The sequence below is a fragment of the Nomascus leucogenys genome, chromosome 10 (assembly GCF_006542625.1).
Source record: "Nomascus leucogenys isolate Asia chromosome 10, Asia_NLE_v1, whole genome shotgun sequence".
In the NCBI taxonomy this organism is placed as follows: Eukaryota; Metazoa; Chordata; class Mammalia; order Primates; family Hylobatidae; genus Nomascus; species Nomascus leucogenys.
Window position 1 is genome coordinate 64,211,999 of NC_044390.1, and position 17,491 is coordinate 64,229,489.

At 52.2% G+C, this 17,491-nt stretch overlaps 1 protein-coding gene across 9 annotated transcripts in view; it reads right to left on the bottom strand.

Moving 5' to 3' along the window:
* The window catches only part of VRK3 (VRK serine/threonine kinase 3), a 48,554-nt gene that overhangs the window by 15,623 nt on the left and 15,440 nt on the right, over nt 1-17,491 (bottom strand). For all 9 annotated transcript variants that reach the window (XM_030821109.1, XM_030821108.1, XM_030821107.1 and 6 more), the window contains 7 exons: nt 17,118-17,267; nt 15,431-15,709; nt 8,380-8,444; nt 5,082-5,148; nt 2,766-2,850; nt 2,389-2,494; nt 434-526 (listed from right to left, as the gene is read on the bottom strand). In XM_030821109.1, coding sequence (XP_030676969.1) covers nt 434-526; nt 2,389-2,494; nt 2,766-2,850; nt 5,082-5,148; nt 8,380-8,444; nt 15,431-15,709; nt 17,118-17,267 — 845 coding nt within the window. The remainder of the gene's footprint in view (nt 1-433; nt 527-2,388; nt 2,495-2,765; nt 2,851-5,081; nt 5,149-8,379; nt 8,445-15,430; nt 15,710-17,117; nt 17,268-17,491) is intronic.

The following is a 17,491-nucleotide window of genomic DNA, read 5'->3' on the forward strand; positions in this document are numbered from 1 at the left end:
CATTTAAGATTCTGACTGTTACTGCCAAACTGCCTTCCAAAAGGGTTTCCCAATTCATGCTTCCAACAGTATATGAAGAATTCCTACTTCCTTATATCCTTATCAGCAATGAATATTATCATCATTCTTAATTTTGTTCAAAGGGTGAAAATAGCATCTTAAGTTACATCTCTATAGTTACTAAGGAGGTTGAATATCTTTTCATATTATTTAGCTAGCCTGTGGATTTCTTTTTTAAGAATTGCTTTTCTTATCCTTTGTCCATTTTCCTACTAAGTTGCTTATCTTTTCTTCTTTATTTGAAGGAGCTCTTTATATACGATGGACAGCAATCTTTTGTCTGTAATAAGCACTGTGAAATAAATAGAGATTTGGAGACAGATGGGAACCTGAGCCCAGAGATCTTCCAGAGTGGGCAGGAGCTGGCTCTTACCTGACTCCGGTCCTCTGGATCCACAAAGATATTTTCAGCTGTCACATTTCCATGAACATACTCATTCTCATGGAGGAACTCCAGGGCATCCAGCTGGGGGAAGAAGCAAGCCAGTGTCTGCATGAGCAGTACGACTAACACAGAGAGGCTCTGGTACAGACCAGGACAAGGAGCCCCACTATTAAGGCCTGGGGTCGTCCGACACTGTGACTGGGGTTAAACCTGACTAAATCCGGGGCAGCATGAGGAGCCCGCTGTGACAGCACATTGAGCATGCCTCTAATCAGGCTCTCAGGGAGCTCACCAGTTGAGCTAAAGCGTGGCTTCCCATCTACTCCTGTATTTCTCTCTTAGCTGATGACAAACTCAGGAGAGGGAAAAGGGGTTAATGTCTCTCTGCAAAAATGACTCAGCACCTGTGGATATCAAAGAGCTCTTCTCACCTGTCCTAGAGAGCAGAAATAAATCTTGTTAAGCAATTTATATCTTGATCTCCAGCTCCAGCTGTCCCTCTGAGCTCCAGACTCTTTTTTTGCTGTGTGTATATATGTATTTTTGAGACAGGGTCTCACTCCTGTTGCCCAGGCTGGAGTGCAGTGGTGCAATCACTGCACACTGTAGCCTTGATTTCCCAAGCTCAGGTGATCCTCCCACCTTAGCCTCACAAGTAGCAGGGACTACAGGTGCGTGCCACCACACCCGGCTAATTTTTTGTATTTTTATTAGAGAGGGCATTTCGCCATGTTGCCCAGGCTGGTCTTGAACTCCTGGGCTCAAGTGATCCACCTGCCTCGTCCTCCCAAAGTGCTGGGATTACCAGCGTGAGCTGCTGTGCCCAGCCAATTCTTCGACTGTGTCTGCTGCCCGAGTGTCAGCTACATTCCGATCATATCCCCAACCCTCTTTGACCCCAGGGCTCAACTGTCCACCAAGTTCTGCTTGTTCTCCTTCTATAGACTCTCCACCCCCAGGGCCTGGGACCCTCCTCAGCCTTGTCCTCTCCCACATGGACCCTCACTCAGATTCTTCTCCCCATTCCAGTCCCTCCCCATATGGCCCCTGAAGGCCTTTCTGTACCCAGAGCTGACCCTGCCCTCCCCTAATCCTAGCACTCTTGTGGCTCTCCAGTGCCCTCAAGACAGATCCCAGCCCCTCAGCCTGCTGTGCGAGGCCCTGTGTGATGTGGTCACCGCTGACCTCTCCAGACCAACTCCATCTCTCCCCACTGCAGTGCCATACTGCAGATACTGAACATAAAGACCTTAGGACTCAGCATGTTGCTCCCTCGGTACGTCCATCCCTCCAGCGATGCAAACTGGGCCCTCTTACTCTCCATCACAGCAGGGGCCGCTTCTACTCAGAGCACTTGTCATAGTTTGTGCAACTGTTTGATTTACTATTGGCCTCTCCCACTAGACTGTGCGCTCCAAGACACAGAAACCATGTTTGTGCTGCTCTCTGCTCTACACCCAGCCCCGGGGACAGCATCTGGCACCCAGCAAGTGCCTGATGAATATTTAATGGGGATGAATGAATGAATTAATGAACAAATGCCATATGCTCTCCCTTCCACACAAGACTTGCCCCAGCTGTATCCATGGCCAGATCATTCTCTCCTCATCTATCCGCAGCCTCTTCCACCCAGCACCTTGCTATTTCCATTCATCCTGAGAGTCTTGGCTTAGAAACACAATCCACCAGGAAGCCTAATCTAAGCCTTCAGTTTGAGGCTGGGGCTCCTTCCTCCAATGCTCATGGCCCCCCCAAGGGCCCTCCACAGGACTGACCACCCATCATCCCGGCTCTAACTGCCTGCCATGGCAGTCAGTGAGCCAACCCCCAGTGTGCAGCGGAGGGAGGTGGGGGCCGGATGTGTCAATGACTAAAGAGCCTGCTAAACTAGGATGTGATGTGCCCTCCCCGATGTAGCAGCTGAGCAACTTGTGGGTACGCACCAGCCGGCAGGCCACCTGCAGCACAGACCTCTCTGACAGCACATGCCTTGGGCTGACATCCAGGGCCGACTGAAGGCTCCTCCCCAGGCTGGGTAACACCAAGAACCTGGAAGACACAAGCACCCCAGGAGGTGGGGGACGAACAGGGGAGAGAGGAGTACCAGCCGCCAAGGATGGACTGTTGTGTGGGCTGCAAGGTCCTGGTCCCAGGTGAGATGAAAGGTTCTGACTGGCTGGGCAGCAAACTAGGTCAAAACTATGAGAAGGCAGGAAGCAAAGACCTGGTCCACAGCTTCGGGGTCCCAGCCATGCCTGGAACCATGACAGGAAGAGGAGGAAAGAGGCTGGTGAGGCAAGCAGTGAGCAGAGCAGCTCACCTGTATTTGTCCTGGTGAACACCGAAACCCATGCAGGTAGGGATGGCCAGTAGCGGGGTTGAGTACAGCTTCTTCCATTTGTTGACTGCAGAAAGCAGGGGCTTGAGGTTAGAACCCACCCAGTCCCAAGCCCATGGCAGTAACAGCTAGTTCTCAGAGCAGAAGCACAGAGTGCCCAGACCGCCTCTAAGTCTCCTCGTTGGAGGTGACAACATTGTGGGTGGGTGATGGTAGGAAGGGGCTGGTGGTGGGGCAGGCATAGGTGGCCCATGAATGTCTGTGATCCAGATCTGCAGGTGATGGGGTGACCATGGTGGCTCTGGGGGAAGCATATACAAGTGTGGAGTGCAGAGATGGGATAATGACAGGGTTACTTCCGAATTCACACATAGAGCTAAGATCAACACGTGTCTAACCTAGCCATGACATCACCAGAATGTGCCTCTGCCTGTCTTCCAGATCTCAGTGCGGTGGACCAGAACCAATGGCGAGCTGATGCTAGGTTAACAGCTGGCTGTCCAGGGAAGGCAGTCCTGATGGGCAGCATTTGCTAATTTCTTTTTTCTTTGAGACGAAGTTTTGCTCTGTTGCCCTGGCTGGAGTACAATGGCACGATCTTGGCTCACTGCCAACTTCTGCCTCCTGGTTTTAAGCGATTCTCCTGCCCCAGCCTCCTGAGTAGCTGGGATTGCAGGCGTCTGCCACCAGGCCCAGCTAATTTATTTTTATTTTTTATTTTTTTTGAGACGGAGTCTTGGTCGGTCACCAAGGCTGCAGTGCAGTAGTGTGATCTCGGCTCACTGCAACCTCCACCTAACGGGTTCAAGCGATTCTCCTGCCTCAGCCTCCCGAGTAGCTGGGATCACAGGCACATGCCACCACACCCAACTAATTTTTGTATTTTTAGTAGAGATGGAGTTTCATCATGTTGGCCAGGATGGTCTCGATCTCCTGGCCTCATGATCCGCCTGCCTTGGCCTCCCAAAGTGCTGGGATTACAGGTGTTAGCCACCACGGCCGGCCTTTTTTTTTTTTTTTTTTTTGTATTTTCAGTAGAGATGGGTTTTGCCATGTTGGCCAGGCTGGTCTCGAACTCCTGACCTCAGGTGATCCACCCACCTCCGCCTCCAAAAGTGTGGGAATTACAGGCATGAGCCACTGCGCCCGACTGCATTTGCTAATTTCTGCAGTGTAAATAAATACTCCTGCTATGGCCAACTCCAAGCTACCAACATGATATGACTGGAGGTGGGGTGGGAGAGATGTACAGGGGAGGCCATCATGCAGCATTCTCACCACACAGAGACAACAGTGCACACAACCTCACTGGCAGAGATCACAGGACATGTAGGAAATAATTAGGAAGTGATGAATTTCTGAAGGTTCATTACCTTTGTTTTGAATATAATTTATTTGTAAAATTATATAACTTACTTATTTTATATATTTTTTGAGACTGAGTCTCACTCTATTACCCAGACTGGAGCACAGTGGCATGATCTCAGCTCACTGCAACCTCCACCTCCCAGGTTCGAGTGATTCTCCTGCCTCAGCCTCCCGCGTAGCTAAGATTACAGGCACACGCCACCATGCCTGGCTAATTTTTGTATTTTTAGTAGAGACGGGGTTTCACCACGTTGGCCAGGCTGTTCTCGAACTCCTGACCTCAGGTGATCCACCCACCTTGGCCTCCCAAAGTGCTAGGATTACAGGCATGAGCCACCACGCCTGGTCTATATAATTTAATCGCTAATACTGGCTGTGTGTTAACAACCAGCTTGCCATCTTCCTGAAAATTTTTCTTTTTTTTTTTTGGAGACAGGGTCTGGCTCTGTTGCCCAGGCTGGAGTGCGGTGGCACAATCACAGCTCACTGCAACCTCTGCCTCCCGGACTCAAGCAATCCTTCCAGCTCAGCCTCTTGAGTAGCTGGGATCACAGGCGCATGCCATTACACCCGGCTAATTTTTGTATTTTCAGTAGAGATAAGGTTTTGCCACATTGCCCAGGCTGGTCTCAAACTCCTGGCCTCAAGTGATCTGCCTGCCTCAGCCTCCCAAAGTGCTGGGAGTATAGGCGTCAACCCACGCCCAACCTGAAAATTTAATACTTGGCTTCCAAGAGCTGGTGTGAGCCAGCCACAACACACACTGAGGCCTGAGGGGTGACAGGAGTCAGGTTATGGGCACAGATGGCAGCAAACCTGGGCCTTTAATCTAAACCCACCCTTCTCATGCCTGCAGGTAGAAGTCAGGTGCTGTGACCAAGTTGGCGCCCCCCTCACTCTCCCCTCCTTGCCCAGTTCCCTGTCAGGTACCTTGCAGAGGCTTGGCAGCCCGCTGGAAGAAGTTCTGCTCATTGAACAAGCGCCCATCCTTGGCATCCTGGTAGGGGACAGGAGGGGCAGAAGGCTGTCACACTGAAGTCTCAGATAAGGGCCCCCAGTCCCCACTGGCAATTTATTACTCCCTCGATGACCAGGTTCCTCATCAAGTCCCCACATCAGAGCCAAATTCCTCAGGTACTGCACACAAACACACATCAGAGACTGCGAGCTACCTCCCAGTATCCAGGTTCCTTTCCTTTCTTTTATGATAAGAGCCACAGTGTTCCCTAGAATGTGGCCTTCAGCTTAAAAACTATGTTTCCCAGTATTCTTTGCAGTGAGGAATGACCACATGACCAAGTTCTGGCCAACGACGATGTGAGCAGAAGAAATGTGGGCAACTTCCAGGTAATGACCTCAAAGGGCTGGGACAGGCTCTACCTTTCCTCTTCTGTTCCAGCTGGCTGCAATGCAGATGTGATGGTGGAAGCTGAAGCAGCCACTACAGCCCAAGAGATGCAGGTTATGTGTTGAAAATGTTGGTGCAAAAGGAGAGAAGGAAACAGGGCCCCCTGTTTATAAAACCATCATATCAGCTCTGGAAAACTGCCCCTGACTTTAAAATGAAAAAGCAATAAAATATCATCTTGCTTAAGCCACTATTAATATTGGGTATTTGTTAAAATAACACTAAATGGCCAGGTGTGGTGGCTCATGCCTGTAATCCCAGCACTTTGGGAGGCCGAGGCAGGTGGATCACTTGAGGTTAGGAGTTCTAGACTAGCCTCGCCAACATGGTGAAACCCTGCCTCTACTAAAAATACAAAAATTAGCCAGGCGTGGTGGTGCGTGCCTGTAATCCCAGCTACTCGGGAGGCTGAGGCAGGACAATTGCTTGAACCTGGGAGGCGGAGGTTGCAGTGAGCCAAGACTGCACCTACAGCCTGGGTGACAGAGCACGATTTTGTTGCAAAAAAAAAAAAAAAAAAAAAGCACCAAATATTTTAATTAAACACAACTCGTGCAGCTGAGTTTTTAAGAGTATAGAGTCTAACAGATCTAGGTTTAAACCCCAGCTCTGCCATTCATTCATTCATTCATTCATTCATTCTTCCTACAAAGCCTCCATTATATGCTGAGTATTATTCTGGGCACTGGGGATATAGCTGTGAACAAAGCAACCTGCATGCTGGGTGCACCTGAGCAAGTAACTGAGTCTCCATTTCCTCATCTGTTAAATACGAACTTGGAAGCCATCTCATAGGCTTGTTGAAAGAATTCAATGACATAGTAAACACATACACAAATGCACACACAAAACCCCAAAGAAAACCAAAAGGCTGGGTGCAGTGGCTCATGCCTATAATCCCAGCACTTTGGGAGGTGAAGGTGGGAGGATCGCTTGAGCCCAGGAGTTCCAGACCAACCTGGGCAACATAGGAAGACCCCATCTCTACCAGAAAAAAAAAAAAAATAGCTGGACGTGGTGGTGCATGCCTGTGGTCCCAGCTACTTGGGAGGCTGAAGTGGAAGGATCACTTGAACCTAGGAGGCCGAGGCTGCAGTGTGTCTTGATTGCACCGCTGCACTCCAGCCTGGGCGACAGAGACCGACCCTGTCTCAAAACAAACAAAAACCCAAAAGACTTAAATGACATAATGCTTGTGACACTCAGCCCAGGGACTGTCACATAATAGGTTCTCAATAAGCAGGTGCTGCTACTGGTCATTAGTGAGCCTGGATCCTTGCCCCAGCTTCTCTTCTTCTTGTCCTTCCTTTTCCCTTTTTGCGTCCTGGAGTCCTCCCCACGATGCTGGCGAAGCCCATAGTGACTGACGCGAGCAATGTGGGCACAGCCATGTAGGCCCTGAGCAATCTCATGTGGGGTATTCATGCCCGTCCCACTCCCCCAAGGGGGTAGCTCCTTCAGGGCAGGAATTGGGTCTGACCCATCTCTGCAGATGTCCCCAGCCCTCAGTTCACAGGAGGCTGCAGGAAAGGCTTGGGGAACGAATGAATAAATGGATGAACACCACCGGGCATTCAGCCCTGACCTTTCGAATGCTTCATAACAGAGCTGCCTTCCCAGTGGATGGGGAGGGTGAATGTCTTCTGGTTGGCCCGGTGCCCTTTGCTCCCCTCCCAGCCTGTCACTCTTCCTGATGGGACTGCGACATGGCATGGCCCCTGCCAGACTGGGAGCTTCTCCAGGGCTGGGCCTGGGGCCAACTCATCATCACTGAGTTTTGAGCCTCAGGAAATGTTGATGAGGTCAGATGCACGAACAGAGAGCAAGGCTGTATTTCTAGGATGGTGAGCATAATTACAGTAGTAATAACAGGAACAGCTCAGGTTGATGGGGTGCATACTGTGCCAGACACACCTGAACCACGCAGAGGAGCATTCAATGGGACACAGTAGCTGCCCCACTGGGAGGATTCAATGAAGCAGTGCTTGTGAAACACAGCCTGGCTCAGGCAATGCTAGGCTCTCAAAGCAGCTGCTATCCACCACTAGTGAGCCTGGCTCCACAGCCTACGCTCTGACCCACTCTCATGGCCTCCATCTAGTGTGGAGGGAGGGCAACCGACCCAGCTGTCCCTGGTTTTCTGGGGTGTGAGACAATTCTCGTAAAAAGAAAATAAGAGTCACCCACAATCCCCGCACCCAGGGATGATGGCGGGGCTACGAACCACGACGATGCCCTTTTGTTAGGCACCTCCTCCGTGTGGAAGGCGTGACTCACCCTCGTGGCCACTCTCCCTTTCTCTGTTTGTTTCCTTTTAGCCCTGACCTCGAGTGCACATGTCCTGTCTGCTGAAACTCATGCTCGGCACCCGATGTGTGATTTCACTGAATCCTCAGCACGGGGACCCCATCTGCTGGGTTCTCTGTTTGACCCCACACCCAGCACGGTGATACACAGTAGGTGCTCGATATGAGTACGCTGCGAGGCCAGTGGTAGGGGGCAGATGGGCCACACCCTGTGGGTATTAGTGGCTCCATTTCACAGATGAGGAAACTGAGCTCTGAGGGGGATGGGCTTGCCCAGGTCACACAGCAGGGAAGCATCAGAGCCAGACTTGGGTGGATCCAACTGTGGGTTTCCAACACCCTGGGATGATAGAGAACTGGGCGCCTGCCCCGCCCATGGTCTTACTACTCCTTGCAGGTGGGGACCCTGGCCCCCGGCCGAGCTCTCCCAGCTGACAGAGGGGCTCAGAAGTCAAGGATGTGTTTGTGAAAGTCCCTCCTCTCCGAGCTGTCCCCCACCTGCAGGGTCACTTACCAGTTTGAGCGAGAACTTTTGCTTCTGGGGTCCTGAGTCACAGGCGAGGGTGGAGGTAGGTGCAGCTGTCGGGGAATAAACAAGGGAGCGAGGTTATAACCACAGGGAAGGTCAGGGTCATCATCCCCAAACTTCCCAGCAATGAGAAGCGGCTCTGGTGCCCTGGTTCCGACAAGGTCAAGCACACTCTTGGCTCTCAAGACCTGCTGCTTCCTAGTTTTAAATAAGCTTCTTCTCCCTCTTTCTCTCTGTCACTATCCAGCCATGCAGGAAGGGCTAATGCAGCAGGCCTGAGATGGCTCTCCTGGCAAGGTCTGGGACCCTGGATTCCCGGAGGGCTCCCAGAATCCCCTAAGTGAGTGGGGCTCACTGAGCCTAAACTGCTTGTGCAATCACTGTGGTTTCTGTGCAACACCTGCTTTCCTCTGGGGAACCTGGGATGCGGACACATGTCAGACAGAGGGGGCCACATGACTGCTCCCCAATAACAGCCCCGGGCACTGAGCCTCTGAGGAGCTTCCTGGTGGACAGTTCCCATGTACTGTCACAGCCTGTGGCTGGGGAATTAGGTGCGTCCTAGGCAGAGTGACTTCATCCAAGGCCACATCCCAGGGTGACCCAGGTCCAATGACTGACTGAGGTGGACATAAAGGCCCAGCCTCTCCTGGCCCAACACAGACCCACGCTGAAGGACCACTTTTGCTCCAGAGCCCTGCAGGGTTGGCTGAGGCCATCACTGGGCTGCATCACAGCCCCACCTCCCGCTCCTTACCCCCTCCCTGGGTTCTCATCCCTGGGGCAGCTCCCCATAAGCACCCTGCATGCTTGTCCCCAGACAGAGCCTGCTCCAGGAGCCCTTACTGTTCATTTACAGACCTCACCACGTCTCTGGCCCTGTGCTAAGTGTGGGCTTCACATGCATCGTCCCATCTGACAGATGAGGAGAGAGGCCAAGAAATGCCAGGATGACCAGGGTTCAAATCCCAGCTCCTCCCTCCGCACGCTGTGTGACTTTGGGCCTCCATTTGCATGTCTATAAGATGGCAGCAATAAGGCCTACCCCGAGACTGGCTGCAAGGACTCAACAGCCTAGCAGGAGTAAGAGCAGCACCAGTGATGTGTGCAGCAGGAGTCTGCATCCCCCTTCACGCACACTGCTCAGTGAACCCACTCAGCCCAGAGCCCAGCACGGAGCCTGGTACATCAGGATTGCTCCGCAGGTGGCAGCCTTAAAATATCCCCATAACACCAGGGCTCCGCAGCCGGGGAGTGGCAGAGCTGGCTCAACCTGGGTCTAGCTAATCCCAAAGCCCATGAGTTGAGCTCTTGTTGCCTGCACACCCTGACTCACGCTGGTGTCCCTCCTTCTTCTGCTCTCATCGTTCCCACCCTCCCTTCATCATCGAGGCTGGTACTAAGACACTGAGCTGAGGGATAGGGGGTGACAAAGTTACCCAGAAGCCGTCTTTGCCCTCAAGAAGCTGCAGCTGGAGCAGGGTTGGGAGCCAGCTCTACACATTCAAGGCCAAGGGTGCTCTGAGCCCAGGGGAAGAGAGGGAGACATATGCAGGAGCCGCATCTCGGGGAAAGAAAGATCCTTTCCAGCTGTGGGGAGAGCACTGGGGGAATCATGCTGGAGCGGGCTGTGACATCATGACCAAGCATCTGCCCCTCTCTGGAACCCAGGCATAGTAACAGTGCCTGTCTCTCAGAGGCACCACGAAGTCAATGACAATGTGTACATGCCCGGTACTCAGAGGCAGGCAGGAAAAGCTGGCAATTTGATACAATTTTATAATCTGCTTTGCAGATTATAAAAAGCTTTTCTCTTTCACTTTTCTAACTGGCCCTGCAGCCAACAGCCTGGAAAGCTAGCTGGGCAGTTTTCATTGTAGAGGGAGCCAAGGGAGGCCAGAAGGGAAAAGGGGCTTGGCCAAGGGCCCCAGGAGAGACAGGCCACAAGCCCAGGGCTCTAGACTCTGTGATCTAGGGTGGCAGATCCAGGTTTCTGCTTGCCAGAAACCTGACACATGGAAAATCTCTACATGTGCCAGATGAAGACCAGGGCGTGGCAGGCAGGCAAGTGAGCGCCTCCCCTTGTCAAAGGTCAGCCGGTCCTGAACTTGGAGCAGGAGCACTGTTCTTTTTTTTTTTTTTTTTTGGAGACGGAGTCTCGCTCTGTCGCCCAGGCTGGAGTGCAGTGGCGCAATCTCGGCTCACTGCAAGCTCCGCCTCCCGGGTTCACGCCATTCTCCTGCCTCAGCCTCTCCGAGTAGCTGGGACTACAGGCGCCCGCCACCACGCCCGGCTAATTTTTTGTATTTTTAGTAGAGACTGGGTTTCACCATGGTCTCGATCTCCTGACCTCGTGATCCGCCCGCCTCGGCCTCCCAAAGTGCTGGGATTACAAGCGTGAGCCACCGCGCCCGGCCATGGAGCATTGTTCTGAGACCCATCCTGACCCTAACACCAGGAAGCATGTACACAGTGCTGGCTGTCCTCCCGGCATCACTCTACTCATTTCACTCTCCTGACTGCAGCCCTGTGAGGGCAGTAGCATTACCATCTCCCCTCTGCAGATGAGGAAACTGAGGCACAGGGTCATGCTGTCATTTGAAAGGTCAAACGACAAGCGGCCAGCAGAGGCAGCCCAGCCCACTGCTGAGCTCCAGGGTGCCCCGTGCCTTCCACCTCCCCAGGCCTTGCTGGGGACCCTGACTGACTTCTCCCTTCCAGCCTCCAAGAAGGAACCAGCAAAGCCAACACCTAAACTTTGTACCCAGTGATTTTGGACTTCTGGCCTCCAGAGCTGTAGAATAAGCATGTGCTGTGTTAAACCACTCACTGTGGTAACTTGTTACAGTGGCCACAGGAAACTAACACAAGTCCCACCTTCCATCCATGAAGGCAGAGGCTGCAGAGGGCAGCATGGGCCTGACCCTGAGCTACAGGCAGCTCTCCCAAGCGCACCACAGTGAGCAGCCACAGGGATTCATGTGACTGATGACGGATGGTGGCTCTCCCATATAGCTCAGGAAGGCCCGGGATATATGACATTATAGTTCAGTACTGGACAGAGAGACAAGAGTTAATAAAGTGCTTAGAGCATAGAGCAGAGAGTGGGATAAAAATGTCCACTGCTCGAATAACCGTAACGATTAAGCTTGCTCTTGTTGTTTTACTGTTATTGCTTTAAACTACGGGACATACAACTCCACCATCTCTTCTCAACTGGTGCAAACTGGCAGAAGAAAAGGGCGATTTGCTCTGGGGCGACGCCACCCGATGGTGGTGTGTCCCCAAATGCAAGCTCCGCATCAGCAGGGCCTTCACCAGCCCCACTCCCCCTGCACTGTGTCTGTGCTGGCACCGCAGCCAGACACATAGTAGGTGCTGCTTAAGGATCCACTGAGCAGCTGGGCGCAGTGCTCACGCCTACAATCCCAGCACTTTGGGAGGCCGAGGCAGGAGGATGGCTTGAGGCCAAGAGTTTGAGACCAGCCTGGCCAACACAGTGAGATCGTCTCTACTTTAAAAAATAAATAAAGGGACTGCTGAAGGAATGGATAGCTCAGGCAGGCTGGGCGCTGGGGTTTGCTATTTTTATCAAACAACCTGAGTCATAAAAGGCAAAACCAAAACCACACTGGCCCAGAGTAGCTCCTTCCTGTGCTTCCACTGTGGGTTTCTGGGGAGGGCAAGCGTGGTTTCTTCTCTCAGGAGCTCCTGGCCCTGTGTGTTTTCCTTTCCTTCTCCCTCTTCCTTCCCTGCCCTCCTGTCCTCTCCCCACCCTGCTCTCTCACCTCAATCTCTTACTCACTGTTGGTTTTCATCCCTCTCCCTTTCTCCTCCCTCTGTGCTCCTCGGCCCCTCATTCCTTCTCATCATGATTCCTTCTCACTCTTTCTCCCTGCCCTCTCCTCCTTTCTCTCCCTTTCTTGGGAGAAGCCAGAGTGCCTGCGTTCAAATCCCAGCTCCACTACTTCCAGGCTGTGTGCCCTTGGGCAAGTAGCTTCCCCTCTCTGTACCCCAGCTGCAGGATGGGGTAATATGGGTGCCTATCTCATGGTGTGGCTGGCAGCATTACGTGGGTAAGACACAGAGAGTTCCCAAAGTATCTGGCATGGGATCCTGCCTGTAATCCCAGCACTTTAGGAGGCTGAGGCGGGAGGATCGCTTGAGCCCAGGAGTTTGGGACCAGCCTAGGCAACACAGCGCAACTGTCTCTATTTAAAAAAATTTAAAAATTAGCCTGGCGTGGTGGCACATGCCTGTAGTCCAAGCTACTCAGGAGGCTGAGAGGGGAGAATCACTTGAGCCTGGGAGGTTGAGGCTGCAGTGAGCCGTGATTGCACAACCGCACTCCAGCCTGGGTGATGGAGCAAGACTCCATCTCTTAAAAATAAAAGTGCCGGCACAGGTGAGTGCTCCCTGGGTGTCAGCCACGGCCCTCTTTCCCTTGCCCCTGCTTGGTCTTGGTCACACTTTTTCCCCTCTCCCTCACCTTTCCTGGCCCTGCCTATCTGTTCCTCTATTATTAACACTGCCTACCTCTGCCTGGGAAGGACCTTGTACAGTTTTCCAAGCGCTTGGCCTCCCTCTCCTATCATCACTTGAGCCAACAGCCCCAGGAGACAGGGGGCAAGGCGTCATCTCACTTTTCCAGTGGAGGACATCAAGGCACAGAGTGCCTGGGCTGTTTGCTGGGGCTCCTTCAGCGTGTCAGAGCCAAGTCAGGACTCAGATTCGGGGCTGTCTGAAACACCAGCTGTCCTGCCCGCCTGCCCCGACTACAAGGCAGGGATGGCCAATGGAAGGCTCAAGATTGCCCACATGCTTGTCTGGCCAGCGGGCACTTCCAATTCAAAGATTTCCTATTGAAACCTAGGTTTCAAGCTCTTCCTGGAAAACCTGGAAGATTCTGGAGCCCAGAGCCTAATAATTCACACCTCTGGGATCCATGTTCCTCATGTATAAAATGGGGATAGGGATAGTACTGACACCCTAAGGCTGTGGTGAGAATTTAGCAATCCTCTGTCCATCAAATAACTTGTAAGCAAATATTCATGGCAGCGTTACTCATAACAGCCCAAAGCGGAAAACAACCCAAACGCCCATCAGCTGCTAAGTGGCTAAGCCATACGGGGTGTTCCCATACCGCGGAATATCACGCAGCCGTAAAAGGAGTGCGGCAGTGATGCACCACGGCACAGATGCACCTTGAGCACACGCTGCTGAGTGAGGGATGCCAGACACAAGAGGCCACACAGCGCAGGACTCCGCTTCTGTGAACACCCAGAAGTGGCAAATCCACGGAGGGAGAAAGGTGGTTAGTGGCTGCCAGTGGATTGGGGGAAGAATGGGAGTGATGGCTCAAAACTACTGGGTTTCTTTTTGGGGTGACAGAAACGTCCTGGAATTAGATAGTGATGATGGTTGCACAACACTGTGAATATCCTGAAGGCCGCTCAGTTGCACCCTTTAAAAGAATGAATTTTCGTGGTGGCTCACGCCTGTAATCCCAGCACTTTGGGAGGCTGAGGTAGGTGGATCACTTGAGGTCAGCAGTTCAAGACCAGCCTGGCCAACATGGTAACACCCTGTCTCTACTAAAAATACAAAAAAAAAAATAAAAAAAATAAAAAAAATTTAGCCGGGTGTGGTGGCACGTGCTTGTAATCTCAGCTACCTGAGAGGCTGAGGCAGGAGAATCACTTGAACCTAGGAGGTGGAGGTTGTAATAAGCCAAGGTCGTGCCACTGCACTCCAGCCTGGGTGACAGAGCAAGACTCCCTCTCAAAAAAATAAAAAATAAATAATAATAATAATAAAAGAATAACTTTTTTTTGAGATGGAGTCTCACTGAATAACTTTTTTTTTTTTTTGAGACGGAGTCTCGCTCTGTCACCCAGGATGGAGTGCAGTGGCGCAACCTCGGCTCACTGCAAGCTCCGCCTCCCTCATTCACGCCATTCTCCTGCCTCAGCCTCCTGAGTACCTGGGACTACAGGTGCCCGCCACCACGCCCAGCTAATTTTTTGTATTTTTAGTAGAGATGGGGTTTCACCGCGTTAGCCAGGATGGTCTCCTCCTCCTGACCTCGTGATCCGCCTGTCTCCGCCTCCCAAAATGCTGGGATTATAGGCGTGAGCCACCGCGCCTGGCCAATAAAAGAATAACTTTTATGTGAGTTTTATCTCAATTAAAAAGCTCCAAAAAGAAAAGAAAGGAAAAGAAAAACCCATGTAAAGTGCTTAGAACAGGACTGGCCTTGCAGAAGCACTCAATATTTATTACAGTTAATACTAATATTACTGCCATAATTATTTTCCTCATTGTAACAGAGTCTGAGCTTTTCAGCCTTGTGCCTCCCTCCTCCCCTTCCATCCCACACCTGGGTGAGTGGATGAGCAAGCCTGGGTGCTCCCTCCTTTGGAGTCTGCATCCACGAGACTCACACCATGGGTGGTGTTGGCCCGTGTGCAGAAACTGAGCCCAGCCCCACCCCCAACCATGATGAAACACCTGGTCTCCTTTCCTCACTCTCAAGGCATCTCAGATCTGTGTGGGAGGCCTAGTTGCTCTCTGCAGAGCCCCCCATTATGTAAGCAATAAACCTCTCACATCCTCTTGGTGTGCGTGTGACATCATCAGTCTCCATGTTTGAACCAAATTTTAGGTAGGGATCCATCCTCTCTTTGCACACTGGCCAGAACAATCAGCCTTAACGTGCAGCCCCTGGGCCTGCACTCCCACATGACAATAGCAGGTGGGGTGAGGAGGGGCACACTTCACACAGGGCACATGCCTTCCAGCTGGCTGCAGTCCCCACCACTCCTAACTGCCTTACTCCAGCCTGCTGCACTCATTCCCACTATTGCCCGGCCCTGCAGGTGGGTAGGCGTAGAGTCCTAGGTCTAAGAGAAAGTTGCCTAGCGACAGGTCTGCAGCTAGGGATGTGGTTTCCATTCCCATTATCAGAAAGGGGTCCCCTCCCACTGTCCTGGTGCTGAGATGACCCAGTCCCTGGCCGCCCATGGACAGAGTGTACCTTCATAGAGAATGCCCTGGTTGTCCCTGGTCTGGAGAGACTTCAGCTTCCACTGTTGCCCACTCTTGTCTGTCAGCACTGTCCCTGTGGGCAAAGCTTCAAGTGAGGTGGTCACTCGGCTCCGCTTCAGTGTCTGAGGGCTCTGCCTGGTCTTCTGAGGGCTCTGCCTGGTCTTCTGAGGGCTGCAGCTGGTCTTCTGAGGGCTGCCCCTAGTCACCTGAGGGCTCTTCCTGGTCTTCTGAGGGCTGCTTTTGGGGGTTGGGGGTCTGCTCCCGGAGCCTGCAGGAGGATGGTAAGAATAAAGCAAAAGCACCATCCAGGAGAGAAAAGTTAGATGGGGAGTGAAACAGCACGCAAAATACTGTTCCTTTATGAATTCGTTCATTCAACAAACATTTCCTGGGAACTTCTGTGAGTCAGGCCTTTGTGTGATGATGTTGGGGCACCAGATAGAAGTCGGACCTGCATACTTCCCTCAGGAGTGCCCAGTTTGGTGGGCAAGTCTGCTCTAGACACAGCTAGTCAGATGCAGGTCTCAGACAGGGCAGTACAGACAGATATTAGGGCCCAAAAGAGAAAGAGATCCTGCCTGGAGAAGTCAGGGTAGGCTTCCTGGAGGAAGGGATGTTAGAGTTGGGTCTTGTTGGATGAGTAGAAGTTTGTCAGGGAAAAAAGGACATTCTAGACATTTTCCCAAAAACATCCTGAAAAAGGACTCAGTCCTGAGATAGAAAAGGGCAAAAAAATTTGTTAGACTGAAGCCCTGCCCTAGAAGGGCTCCTAGCCTGGCAAGAGAATGTGGCGAGTGTGGTGGGAGACAGACTTGGACACAGGAAAAGACATCGCTTACTCTGTTCCTCCCACCCACCATCCCCTAAAGGCAAGTAATGGCAAGAGGCCTCTGGGCCCAGAGGATAACGAGGAGCAAAGGGGACGCCTCACACTGCCACTGTGGCTGTGGCTTCAGATCCAGGGGCTCAGTGAACAGGAGAAGGAACACAGTCCTCAGGCCTCCCATGTCCTGGGCACTGGCTGGGCACAGGGTATATACACAAGTTGTGCTGGGTCCCTACCCACAAAGGGACCCCAGCCCAGAAAGGGAGGCCGAAAGGCACGTGGAGCCTAGAGTGACATGCGCTCCAGTGAAGGCTGCAGCAGGCACGGGGGGGCGCCAAAGAGGCTGGAAAGAGGCTCTGGAGGACAATGAGGAGGTCTGGATGTGAGATTGTGGCACTCAAGAGAAGCTTCCTAGAGACCAGACTGGCTGAGCGGCAGTACACAAGGCCAAGAAGGAAGGTGAGAGTGCCCTGGGCTGAGGGAACAGGCTTAGCAAAGACCAAGGTTAATCCGCAAAAGTGTCTTCTGGGCAAAGACTGTGTTGAGGGCTAAAGCAGGAACCAGGCCACACAGATGCCAGACTGAAGAGCTTGGTCTGAGGGCGCCAGGAACAGTAGGGGTTTGTGTGCAGGGAGGGGCCGGGGCAGCTCTGGGTGCTGAAAAACCCATCTGGGGCCACATAGAGGCAGACTGGAGGGGGAGATGGGAGGCTGGGGAAGGTGCTGGAGTCAGAGTCCAGGCAGGGATGGATGATGTTTGAGCCGGGGCTGTGGCAGTTTTGTCCCAAAGATCATCAGATGACCCAAGTTTGCTCCACTCAGAGTCAGGCCAGATGGACCTTAACTCTTACCTTTGGATCTCTCAGAGGAACTCAGAGTATCTTCAGACTCAGAACTGTCACCATCTGAGAAGAGGGATAATCGGGGAGAGGTGACGGTGCTGGACCATTTCACTTTCTTAGGAGAAGTTTCAAAACTGGAGCTCAGCCCTCTCTTTGAGCCTAAAGAAAGGCAGACAAAATGCAGACTGGAGTTACAAAGGCCCCTTTGCAGGTACCATTGGACTGGGAGCCCTGAGGTTATACTCAGCTATGCTGTTCTCTTTGGTCCTCAACACCAATTCTTGCTTCCTCTATTATGTAAATATCTAAGCAAACTGTTCCTTTTAGTTGTTCTCTCCTTCTTAGGTCTTTGCCTCTCTTGTATCTTCCAGCACCTTGCCACT